Source organism: Pseudophryne corroboree, chromosome 2, assembly GCF_028390025.1.
Source record: "Pseudophryne corroboree isolate aPseCor3 chromosome 2, aPseCor3.hap2, whole genome shotgun sequence".
In the NCBI taxonomy this organism is placed as follows: Eukaryota; Metazoa; Chordata; class Amphibia; order Anura; family Myobatrachidae; genus Pseudophryne; species Pseudophryne corroboree.
The window spans coordinates 632,332,626-632,346,065 of record NC_086445.1 but is presented as its reverse complement, the minus strand read 5'-3'; the positions used below and the strand labels follow the sequence as shown (position 1 = coordinate 632,346,065).

The 13,440-nt window shown below is 47.0% G+C and overlaps 1 protein-coding gene across 2 annotated transcripts in view; it reads right to left on the bottom strand.

The window, feature by feature from the left end:
* The window catches only part of BLTP3A (bridge-like lipid transfer protein family member 3A), a 262,471-nt gene extending 260,049 nt beyond the window's left edge, over positions 1 to 2,422 (bottom strand). Inside the window, exon 1 of one of the 2 annotated variants that reach the window (XM_063954906.1) lies at positions 2,340 to 2,422. In XM_063954906.1, coding sequence (XP_063810976.1) covers positions 2,340 to 2,407 — 68 coding nt within the window. In that variant the 5' untranslated portion in view covers positions 2,408 to 2,422. Of the gene's footprint in view, positions 1 to 1,985; positions 2,252 to 2,339 lie in introns of those variants that run through there. The other variant, XM_063954907.1, reaches the window with a different exon arrangement.
* Between the last annotated feature and the right edge of the window lie 11,018 nt (positions 2,423 to 13,440).

Below are 13,440 nucleotides of genomic sequence, written 5' to 3'. Positions count from 1 at the left end.
AGTGTCACTTGGCGCTGTATTGAATAGCGCCTGGCACTAATTCCCAGCGCTATTCAACTGTCGGTGAATTGAATCGACCCCTATGTCGTTTACTGGTGTAGTTATGCTTAGTTACCCTGTACTTGTCCTATATTGTCTTCAACTGTAAGTCACTGTTTTCCTGTTTTGATTATGTGCATATGTACTCTGTAATTAGGCACTGCGGAACCCTTGTGGCGCCATATAAAGGATAACAACATCATGTCGGCCAGAACGGATTCTTTTTTTTGAGCAAATATGCATACTTGTCAGTTTACTGCAGTTTAACGTGTGCACTTAGCTTTCCTGGTCTTTGAATCCACCCCATAAAAAGATGATGATCCTACTTTTGTCGGTTTGCAAATACTCATGAAAACATATATGGTGGAAACAAAGTCCATCTCTACGTTGTTTGTTTTTGATTGTTTTTCTTCTTAAACTGTTTATTTTTGTTTACTTCATAGCTCAGACTAATCATTTGAGGCGGCAACATCATGCCTGTCTTTATTATACGCATCACCTTTGTATGTTTTGGTTGAAGAGCAACTCCAATGCACTTTCCTGCAAAAGTGTAAAGTACAAATTGAGTCCCACTGAAAGTAGAGAGATGAGACTAGGTTTCCAGTACTGGTGTCAAGCCTGAGAATATGCTGTGTGGCCAGGAAATAAAACTACTCAATAAATGCCCCTCTCTCTACAACCACCACCTAATGTGGATGATGTAGAGAATCATATCCTGCAAGCTAAATCTAGGGTGTTTTTTTCCCACTTAACTACAAAACTTGGTACACTTCTGTGCCGAATATACACTTCGCATAAAATGTCTCAGTCTCAAGTCCCTTCTGAAGGTGCAACTTTTCCCCCACACATGCAAAAATTGTGTAGGCAAACATACTGCATTTGTGGATGTACATAACGTCACAACTCAGGCTTTGTAAACTGCGCCTTAGTGATGGGGTCATAGAAAATGGCAGTCCAAGGAGGAACTTCTAAATTATTTTATCAGAGCAAATAGAACAGTTGAAGACAGGGATAAACAGTACAGGTAGCCCCAAGTGCAACACATGGATAGATACACGTTTCCCAGCCTGGAATCCCAGGTTTAGTTCCACTTGTAAGTGCTAAGATCAGTTCAATCACGTCTCTTAAATCCTACATGCAAAAGTCAGTTATTTGACATCCACAACCTAAATAGTCCTCATCGCACATTACATAAACTGCCCAAGGGCTGAGCTCACCTCATGCACCTCGGGTATCCGGTCTTTAGGTTAACAGCACTTAGGTCGACACTTATTAGGTCGACCACTATTGGTCAACATGCATTAGGTCGACATTGCAATGGTCGACACATGAAAATGTCGACATTAGGTTGTTTGTTTTTTAAATAAAATATTTTGCGTTTTTTCACACTTTACGGTCCACGTGGACTACGATTGGGAATAGCAACCTGGGCTGAGCATAGCGGTAGGAGAACGAGGCACCTTACCCGAAGCATTGCAAGCAAAGCGAGCTCTGGGAGGGGACACGGTGCACTAGGGCTCCCAGTCACTTTACGAAGAAAACAACATCCACAAAAATTGTAAAAGCTCATGTCGACCTCTTTCAGGTGTCAACCTAGTCACTGTCGACCAATAGTGGTCGACCTAGCTACTGTCGACCCAATGAACCACACCCGCACCTTGAATACTGAAAGGTAAAACAAACCACAAGCACAGCACTGACCACAAGAAACTAAAGTCAACAATATTTTAATATAGCAACACTGCAGCTCCCCAGGCACACTAGTGCTGCTACCCTCAGCTCCTGCTCAGTGGGGTACCCTAGCAGAATCTGCCTTCTTGCCCTACTAGGCGCATCTGCCTGCCAGTGACCAGGGGTTATTGCCTACAGGGTGTACTGGAATTCCAGCACTAGTCGCGATACATGACGCTCCCGCCCTCCCTTTGCCGCCCGTCATTAGCCTGTACCTTGACAAGTGCTTTAGGATTTGCCTCTTGATTATTCCGGCCATGCTCGATGCTGCCCTAGTCTCAGGTCCTCCACTTACATCCCGGCGACTGCAGCGACCCAGTCACTGCCTTACCATAGAGAGGCGCCAGTGGCATTAGTCCTACTGATGTGACGGCAGCGGCGGCTTCCCTGGAAACACCGCAGCTACAGCGCCGCCATCTTGGTACACCCAAAATGGTTTCTTATGCTACGTAAACTCTTAAGCACAGTTGAAACGGTGTAACCGCCTGACATAGCACCCGGGAAATGCCCTCCCTCCGGGACCGGCTGGCACATAACATCGGATACAATTACACCAAGGGAAAACCAACCAGTTGCCATCAGCAGCAGCAGGGTCAGCAAGGACACGCTTACAGCAAGGGTCACTCACTAGGACCATAGCTCCCTCTGCTGGAGGCGAGCCTGTCTCCGGTGCAGCGTTGTCTGGAGAGAAAACAGGAGAAGTGCTAGGCGATTATAGGGAGGCTTAGCTAAGCCTTAACTGCCCATTTATTATTTATCATTTTTAAACTTTTACTACTTGGATACCCTCCCCCTTAAAGTTCAATTTCAGAACATGTTGTGTGGTAAACTACCATCGGTGCAGCCTACTGTTTTTATTACCACCAGAGCATATCTGTGGCCCAGGTCCTCTATATGTCTCCTCTACAGTAGCAGATGAATGGAGCCTCCTGCAGAGTCCTGCCGGCAGTGCCGGAGTATGGGACTCAGGGTCGACAGTCTGTAGGTCGACATGAACAAGGTCGACATGAGTTTTTCATGGGGTTTTTGTGTCGTTTTCTTCGTAAAGTGACCGGGAACCAGAGCCGGCCATAGGCATAGGCAAACTAGGCAATTGCCTAGGGCGTTTAATATGCCTAGGGGCATCAGCAGCTTCTGCTGATTAAAATGATATGCGGCATACCTATATTCTGTGTGTAGCATTTCATACGCAGATACAGCCACAGTCTCACACAGTATATAGGCATGCAGCATATCATTTGAATCAGCAGAAGCTGCTTGTGCATCCTAGCCACATAGCAATGCAAATAAGATGTATTTTCATTAAAAAAATGTGCCCGACGTTCGCATGGAGGCAAGATTTATGAGGACACATCTGTATCCAGGCAGAGGTCACAGTGTTAGTGGCAGTGTGAGTGCTGTGTGCATGTGAGTGGGTTGGTTGTGCAGTAGTGTTCGGAATATGTGTAAGGAGCATTATGTGTGTCATGTAAAAATGCATTAATGTGCAACATATGTGTAAGGTGCACTATGTGTGTCATTATGTGTATAAGGGCATTAATGTGCGGCATATGTGTAACGGTACTACTGTATGTGTTATTATGTGTATAGGGGCACTAATAATGTGCAGCAAATGTGTAGGGGGCACTGTGTGTGTCATTATGTGTATAAGGACATTAATAATTTGCGGCATATGTGTAAGGGACATTATGTGTAAAAGGGCATTAATAAAGGTTGTCATAATGTGTAAGGCACATTATGTTTATAAGGACATTAATAATGTGTGTCATATGTGTTAGGGGCATTACTGTGTGACATTATGTGTTTAAGATGCTCTACTATGTGGCGTTGCGTATAGAAAGAGCACTACTGTGTCGTCTAATGTGAATAAAGAGCAATAGGGTGTGGTGTAATGTGAATAAGGAGCAATTCAGTGTGAAGTAATGTGAATAAGGGGCTCTACTGTGAGGAGTAACGTTTATAAGGTAAAGTGATACTACTGTGGGATGTAATATGAATTATGGAAACTATCGCATGATCAAATGTGAATAAAGTGCAGTACTGTGTGGCGTAATTGGAATTGGGGTTACTATTGTGTGGCCATGCCCCTTGCCAGCAAAAACACACCCCTTTTTGGGCTGTGCGCCAAATGTGCAAACTGTTCCTATTTAAAATATAGGGGGTACAAACACCAAAATAAGGACTGCTATGGATGAGGGGTGATGGTGCTGGGAAAGAAGTGCAAGGTCAGAGGCGGAACCAGCATTGGTGCTAGGGGGCACCAGCCAAAATCTTGCCTAGGACATCATATTGGTTAGGGCCGGCTCTGCCGGGAACCTCAATTAGTGCACAGTTTCCATTTGCATGGCTCGCGCTTCGGGCAAGGTGCCGAGCGCAGGTTACCGTTCCCAATCGTGGTCCACGTGGATCGTAAAGTATGAAAAAGTGTTTTTTTTTAAATGTGAAAAACTCATGTCGACCTTTTTGCATGTCGACCTTGTTCATGCCTACATAATGGTCATGTCGACCTATTTTTAGTGTCAACCAATTCACTGTCGACCTAAGTGGTGTCGACCCAGAGTCCGGTTACCGTCCTGCCGCTGCTAGCAGGCCCAGCGACAGAGGTTTACAAAGGGTATACCCATCGCGGGCCCAAGGTTCAGTGGTGCCCACCAGGTTCAGGCTGGCACAAAACTGTGCTGCAGTGTATAATTGTTATTTCTCTAACGTCCTAGTGGATGCTGGGGACTCCGAAAGGACCATGGGGAATAGCGGCTCCGCAGGAGACTGGGCACAAAAGTAAAAAGCTTTAGGACTACCTGGTGTGCACTGGCTCCTCCCCCTATGACCCTCCTCCAAGCCTCAGTTAGATTTTTGTGCCCGAACGAGACGGGTGCAGGCTAAGGGGCTCTCCTGAGCTGCTTAGTGTAAAAGTTTAAAGTAGGTTTTTTATTTTCAGTGAGAACTGCTGGCAACAGGCTCACTGCACCGAGGGACTAAGGGGAGAAGAAGCGAACTCACCTGCGTGCAGAGTGGATTGGGCTTCTTAGGCTACTGGACATTAGCTCCAGAGGGACGATCACAGGCCCAGCCATGGATGGGTCCCGGAGCCGCGCCGCCGGCCCCCTTACAGAGCCAGAAGAGTGAAGAGGTCCGGAAACTCGGCGGCAGAAGACGTCCTGTCTTCAATAAGGTAGCGCACAGCACCGCAGCTGTGCGCCATTGCTCTCAGCACACTTCACACTCCGGTCACTGAGGGTGCAGGGCGCTGGGGGGGGCGCCCTGAGACGCAATAAAAAACCTTTGTTTGGCAAAAAATACATCACATATAGCTCCTGGGCTATATGGATGCATTTAACCCCTGACAATTTTTCCATTAAAAAGCGGGAGAAAGGCCGCCGTGAAGGGGGCGGAGCCTATCTCCTCAGCACACTGGCGCCATTTTTTCCTCACAGCTCCGTTGGAGGAAGGCTCCCTGACTCTCCCCTGCAGTCCTGCACTACAGAAACAGGGTAAAACAAGAGAGGGGGGGCACTAAATTGGCATATTAATATATACAGCAGCTATATTAGGGGAAAACACTTATATAAGGTTATCCCTGTATATATATAGCGCTCTGGTGTGTGCTGGCAAACTCTCCCTCTGTCTCCCCAAAGGGCTAGTGGGGTCCTGTCCTCTATCAGAGCATTCCCTGTGTGTGTGCTGTGTGTCGGTACGCTGTGTCGACATGTATGAGGAGGAAAATGGTGTGGAGGCAGAGCAATTGCCTGTGTTAGTGATGTCACCCCCTAGGGAGTCGACACCTGACTGGATGGTCTTATGGAAAGAATTACGTGATAGTGTCGGCACTTTACAAAAGACTGTTGACGACATGAGACAGCCGGCAAATCAGTTAATACCTGTACAGGCGTCTCAAACACCGTCAGGGGCTATAAAACGCCCGTTACCTCAGGTCGATACAGACCCAGACACGGACACTGACTCCAGTGTCGACGGTGAGGAAACAAACGTATTTTCCAGTAGGGCCACACGTTACATGATCACGGCAATGAAGGAGGTTTTGAACATTTCTGATGCTACAAGTACCACAAAAAAGGGTATTATGTGGGGTGTGAAAAAACTACCCGTAGTTTTTCCTGAATCAGATGAATTAAATGAGGTGTGTGATGAAGAGTGGGTTTCCCCCGATAAAAAACTGCTAATTTCTAAAAAATTATTGGCATTATTATACCCTTTCCCGCCAGAGGTTAGGGCGCGTTGGGAAACACCCCCTAGAGTGGATAAGGCGCTCACACGCTTATCAAAACAAGTGGCGTTACCGTCTCCGGATACGGCCGCCCTCAAGGAACCAGCTGATAGGAAGCTGGAAAATATCCTAAAAAGTATATACACACATACTGGTATTATACTGCGACCAGCAATCGCCTCAGCCTGGATGTGCAGTGCTGGGGTGGCTTGGTCGGATTCCCTGACTGAAAATATTGATACCCTGGACAGGGACAATATATTATTGACTATAGAGCATTTAAAGGATGCATTTCTATATATGCGTGATGCACAGAGGGATATTTGCACTCTGGCATCAAGAGTAAGTGCGATGTCCATTTCTGCCAGAAGAGAGTTATGGACGCGACAGTGGTCAGGTGATGCGGATTCCAAACGGCATATGGAAGTATTGCCGTATAAAGGGGAGGAGTTATTTGGGGTCGGTCTATCGGACCTGGTGGCCACGGCAACGGCTGGGAAATCCACCTTTTTACCCCAAGTCACCTCACAGCAGAAAAAGATACCGTCTTTTCAGGCTCAGTCCTTTCGTCCCCATAAGGGTAAGCGGGCAAAAGGCCACTCATATCTGCCCCGGGGCAGAGGAAGGGGGAAAAGACTGCAGCAGACAGCCTCTTCCCACGAACAGAAGCCCTCCCCCGCTTCTGCCAAGTCCTCGGCATGACGCTGGGGCCTTACAAGCGGACTCAGGCACGGTGGGGGCCCGTCTCAAGAATTTCAGCGCGCAGTGGGCTCACTCGCAAGTGGACCCCTGGATCCTGCAGGTAGTATCTCAGGGGTACAAATTGGAGTTCGAGACGTCTCCCCCTCGCCGGTTCCTGAAGTCTGCTTTACCAACGTCTCCCCCCGACAGGGAGGCGGTATTGGAAGCCATTCACAAGCTGTATTCCCAGCAAGTGATAATCAAGGTACCCCTCCTACAACAGGGAAAGGGGTATTATTCCACGCTGTTTGTGGTACTGAAGCCGGACGGCTCGGTGAGACCCATTTTAAATCTGAAATCCTTGAACACTTACATAAAAAGGTTCAAATTCAAGATGGAGTCACTCAGAGCAGTGATAGCGAACCTGGAAGAAGGGGACTATATGGTGTCTCTGGACATCAAGGATGCTTACCTCCATGTCCCAATTTGCCCTTCTCACCAAGGGTACCTCAGGTTTGTGGTACAGAACTGTCACTATCCGTTTCAGACGCTGCCGTTTGGATTGTCCACGGCACCCCGGGTCTTTACCAAGGTAATGGCCGAAATGATGATTCTTCTTCGAAGAAAAGGCGTCTTAATTATCCCTTACTTGGACGATCTCCTGATAAGGGCAAGGTCCAGAGAACAGTTAGAGGTCGGAGTAGCACTATCTCAAGTAGTACTACGACAGCACGGATGGATTCTAAATATTCCAAAATCGCAGCTGATTCCGACGACACGTCTGCTGTTCCTAGGAATGATTCTGGACACAGTACAGAAAAAGGTGTTTCTCCCGGAAGAGAAAGCCAGGGAGTTATCCGACCTAGTCAGGAACCTCCTAAGACCAGGCCAAGTGTCAGTACATCAATGCACAAGGGTCCTGGGAAAGATGGTGGCTTCTTACGAAGCGATTCCATTCGGCAGATTCCACGCAAGAACTTTTCAGTGGGATCTGCTGGACAAATGGTCCGGATCGCATCTTCAAATGCATCAGCGGATAACCCTGTCTCCAAGGACAAGGGTGTCTCTCCTGTGGTGGTTACAGAGTGCTCATCTCCTAGAGGGCCGCAGATTCGGCATTCAGGATTGGGTCCTGGTGACCACGGATGCCAGACTGAGGGGCTGGGGAGCAGTCACACAGGGAAGAAATTTCCAGGGCTTGTGGTCAAGCATGGAAACGTCACTTCACATAAATATCCTGGAACTCAGGGCCATTTACAATGCCCTAAGTCAGGCAAGACCTCTGCTTCAGGGTCAGCCGGTGTTGATCCAGTCGGACAACATCACGGCAGTCGCCCACGTAAACAGACAGGGCGGCACGAGAAGCAGGAGGGCAATGACGGAAGTGGCAAGGATTCTTCGCTGGGCGGAAAATCATGTGATAGCACTGTCAGCAGTGTTCATTCCGGGAGTGGACAACTGGGAAGCAGACTTCCTCAGCAGACACGATCTTCACCCGGGGGAGTGGGGACTTCACCCAGAAGTCTTCCACATGATTGTGAACCATTGGGAAAAACCAAAGGTGGACATGATGGCGTCCCACCTCAACAAAAAACTGGACAGATATTGCGCCAGGTCAAGGGACCCTCAGGCAATAGCTGTGGACGCTCTGGTAACACCGTGGGTGTACCAGTCAGTGTATGTGTTCCCTCCTCTTCCTCTCATACCAAAAGTACTGAGAATCATAAGAAGGAGAGGAGTAAAGACTATACTCGTGGCTCCGGATTGGCCAAGAAGGACTTGGTACCCGGAAATTCAAGAGATGCTCACGGAAGACCCGTGGCCTCTACCTCTAAGAAAGGACCTGCTCCAGCAGGGACCATGTCTGTTCCAAGACTTACCGCGGCTGCGTTTGACGGCATGGCGGTTGAACGCCGGATCCTGAAGGAAAAAGGCATTCCGGATGAAGTCATCCCTACCCTGATCAAAGCCAGGAAGGATGTGACCGTACAACATTATCACCGTATTTGGCGAAAATATGTTGCGTGGTGCGAGGCCAGGAAGGCCCCTACAGAGGAATTTCAACTGGGTCGATTCCTGCATTTCCTGCAAACAGGACTGTCTATGGGCCTAAAATTAGGGTCCATTAAGGTTCAAATTTCGTCCCTGTCAATATTCTTCCAAAAAGAACTAGCTTCTGTTCCTGAAGTTCAGACGTTTGTCAAGGGAGTACTGCATATACAGCCTCCTTTTGTGCCTCCAGTGGCACCTTGGGATCTCAATGTAGTTTTGGGGTTCCTAAAATCACATTGGTTTGAACCACTCACCACTGTGGACTTAAAATATCTCACATGGAAAGTGGTAATGCTGTTAGCCCTGGCTTCAGCCAGGCGTGTTTCAGAATTGGCGGCTTTATCCTATAAAAGCCCTTACCTAATTTTTCATACGGACAGGGCAGAATTGAGGACTCGTCCTCAATTTCTCCCTAAGGTGGTTTCAGCATTTCACTTAAACCAGCCTATTGTGGTGCCTGCGGCTACTAGGGACTTGGAGGATTCCAAGTTACTGGACGTAGTCAGGGCCCTGGAAATATATGTTTCCAGGACGGCTGGAGTCAGAAAATCTGACTCGCTGTTTATCCTGTATGCACCCAACAAGCTGGGTGCTCCTGCTTCTAAGCAGACTATTGCTCGTTGGATTTGTAGTACAATTCAGCTTGCACATTCTGTGGCAGGCCTGCCACAGCCAAAATCTGTAAAAGCCCATTCCACAAGGAAAGTGGGCTCATCTTGGGCGGCTGTCCGAGGGGTCTCGGCTTTACAACTTTGCCGAGCAGCTACTTGGTCAGGGGCAAACACGTTTGCTAAATTCTACAGATTTGATACCCTGGCTGAGGAGGACCTGGAGTTCTCTCATTCGGTGCTGCAGAGTCATCCGCACTCTCCCGCCCGTTTGGGAGCTTTGGTATAATCCCCATGGTCCTTTCGGAGTCCCCAGCATCCACTAGGACGTTAGAGAAAATAAGAATTTACTTACCGATAATTCTATTTCTCATAGTCCGTAGTGGATGCTGGGCGCCCATCCCAAGTGCGGATTGTCTGCATTACTTGTACATAGTTATTGTTACAAAAATCGGGTTATTGTTGTTGTGAGCCATCTTTTCAGAGGCTCCTTCTGTTATCATGCTGTTAACTGGGTTCAGATCACAAGTTGTACGGTGTGATTGGTGTGGCTGGTAAGAGTCTTACCCGGGATTCAAAATCCTTCCTTATTGTGTACGCTCGTCCGGGCACAGTATCCTAACTGAGGCTTGGAGGAGGGTCATAGGGGGAGGAGCCAGTGCACACCAGGTAGTCCTAAAGCTTTTTACTTTTGTGCCCAGTCTCCTGCGGAGCCGCTATTCCCCATGGTCCTTTCGGAGTCCCCAGCATCCACTACGGACTATGAGAAATAGAATTATCGGTAAGTAAATTCTTATTTTATACACTGGCCACGCTGGCTGCATGTTGAGTTTGGCGCAAGTAGGCAATAAAAACCCATAATCAAGCCTGCCAGGGTTCAGACTGAAGAATAAGTTCTTCTTTTTTAATGGAGAATTTTTCCTGCAAAAGACGGAAACAGCGATGGGTATCAAATTTTCCCCATGTTACACTAATTTATTAATGAGCTTCTGGGAAGATAGAAAGTTCTTTAGTAGTGTAACTTGGGGTAATAAAGTATTGCATTGGTGCAGGTACAACGATGACATCCTCCTGATCTCCCCTGTACCCCTGTGAGCCAGTACAACCCTGTTAGTAACATAAAGACCTCCAAAGGGAAAGAGGTATCAAATCTTCTAAAGAGTGTATAAGTTGCCCATAGCAATCAGCCAACTTCTGACTAGTATTCCTTAAGTACATCCAATAAAAGGATGTGTAGAAGCTGGTTGGTTTGTATGGGCAACTTCTCCCCTCTTTAGAAGCATTGATACATCTCCCCAAATATGTTTTAACCAATATATTAATCTAGGTTTTCCTGACTTGTACTAATAAATGCTTTAGCAATGTCAAACAATCCTATTATTTTCTCTGTTTCTCTACCTGAGAGTCCTAAACATGAGAGCTGTGATCTCTGGAGAGAGGATTGCCTTTGGGATAAAATGTCATGTACTGGTTGTAATCGGCCAGACAAAAATACATATGCATGGCTCATACATGTCTAACTTTCAATCTTTCTATAATTTATTACAACTTACCCCCTTTTTGCAGTATTATGATGAGCTTTATGGGAGAGATAAAGTGGAGAGAGAAACTACCAGCAAATCAGCTCATAACTGTCATTTTTCAAACACAGCCTGTAACATGGCAGGAGCTGATTAGCTAGTACTTTGTATCTCTCTCCACTTTATCACTTTCCAAGGATTAGTACATCTCCCCCAAAGAACCAACCAATCAGCCCCCAAAGTACCAACACGTCATTTAGGAGCTGGTTGGCTGGTACTTTATCTCTCTCCAAGCTTTGATACATCTCCCCCTAATAAACCTAATTATCTCATAAAATCTGATTATTATTATTATTTTTATTTATTTATTTTGGTCTGGAGATGGTGATAAGTATGTTTTTAAAAAAATAGATATCTCTTCTCCGGTGGCAGTTGCAGCACAGTCCAAAATTCAAATAGGGGAACCACACCAATAGGGGAGCCACTCTTTTTTTTTTTTTTTTTTTTAAACAAACATATCCAACTCCAGAAAACGTAAATATATTTTCCAGCTTTGATGAGATAATTATGTTTATTAAACATCCCCCTAAATCTAAAGTGTCCCCTGTTGTCCTATAGAAATGTCAGGAGGTTTGGTTTATATGTATAATTAAATAAAACTGTCACAAAGTATAAAATGCTGGTCTAATAGCGGCTTTTCAGTGGTCTCTTGGTCACTGTTAGGAAGGCTTTAGCATTGTATTGTAGTTTATTTTTTGAACCAATATAATTTAAAGCACAAATCATGGAAATATATCATGGCATGTAAAGTGTGTAAATGTATCTCCATGACGCTCTCTAATATGGGGTTGGGTATGAGATACCGGCAGTCAGAATACCGACACCAGTATCCCGACTGTGGCGTTGGAGCAAACTAACCCTAATCCTAACTCTCCCTCCAAGCAGCCTAACCCTAATCCCCCCCCCCCCCCCCCCCATCTACTGCCTAACCCTTATCTTCCCCCTGTAGTCTAACCCTCCCCGCATACTTACATTCAGGATTCCGACTGTTGGGATTCCGGTGTCGGCATTTTGAAAGTTGTCAGGATTCCAGTGCCGGTATTTTGACTTGCCAGGATCCCGAATGCTGGTATGTCAACTACATCCCGTCTTGGTAAGTGAGATTTTCTTAACTTTATATTTATAATACAACTATAAAGAAACTAATATCAGTATAATAATAATTATAATAATAAACCTGCATTCAATAATAAATACAGCAGCAAAGCTAATGTCATGCCTGAGACTGACCTTCTGTCACTGATTACATTACGTGACAATAATTATTAGTATTTATTATTTCTCTGACGTCCTAGTGGATGCTGGGAACTCCGTAAGGACCATGGGGAATAGACGGGCTCCGCAGGAGACTGGGCATTCTAAAAAAAAGATTAGGTACTATCTGGTGTGCACTGGCTCCTCCCTCTATGCCCCTCCTCCAGACCTCAGTTAGATTTCTGTGCCCGGCCGAGCTGGATGCACACTAGGGGCTCTCCTGAGCTCCTAGAAAGAAAGTATATGTTAGGTTTTTTATTTTACAGTGAGACCTGCTGGCAACAGGCTCACTGCAACGAGGGACTAAGGGGAGAAGAAGCGAACCTACCTGCTTGCAGCTAGCTTGGGCTTCTTAGGCTACTGGACACCATTAGCTCCAGAGGGATCGACCGCAGGACCCGTCCTTGGTGTTCGTTCCCGGAGCCGCGCCGCCGTCCCCCTTACAGAGCCAGAAGCATGAAGATGGTCCGGAAAATCGGCGGCAGAAGACTTCAGTCTTCACCAAGGTAGCGCACAGCACTGCAGCTGTGCGCCATTGCTCCTCATACACACTTCACACTCCGGTCACTGAAGGTGCAGGGCGCTGGGGGGGGCGCCCTGAGCAGCAATAAAAACACCTTGGCTGGCAAAATAATCACAATATATAGCCCCAGAGGCTATATATGTGATAATTACCCCTGCCAGAATCCATAAAAAAGCGGGAGAAAAGTCCGCCAAAAAAGGGGCGGAGCTATCTCCCTCGGCACACTGGCGCCATTTTCTCTTCACAGTGTAGCTGGAAGACAGCTTCCCAGGCTCTCCCCTGTAGTTTTCAGGCTCAAAGGGTTAAAAAGAGAGGGGGGGGGCACTAAATTTAGGCGCAATATTGTTTATACAAGCAGCTATTGGGGAAAATTCACTCAGTGATAGTGTTTATCCCTACATTATATAGCGCTCTGGTGTGTGCTGGCATACTCTCTCTCTGTCTCCCCAAAGGGCTGTGTGGGGTCCTGTCCTCAGTCAGAGCATTCCCTGTGTGTGTGCGGTGTGTCGGTACGGCTGTGTCGACATGTTTGATGAGGAGGCTTATGTGGAGGCGGAGCAGATGCCGATAAATGGGATGTCGCCTCCTGTGGGCCGACACCAGAGTGGATGGATAGGTGGAAGGTATTAACCGACAGTGTCAACTCCTTACATAAAAGGCTGGATGACGTAACAGCTATGGGACAGCCGGCTTCTCAGCCCGCGCCTGCCCAGGCGTCTCAAAGGCCATCAGGGGCTCAATAACGCC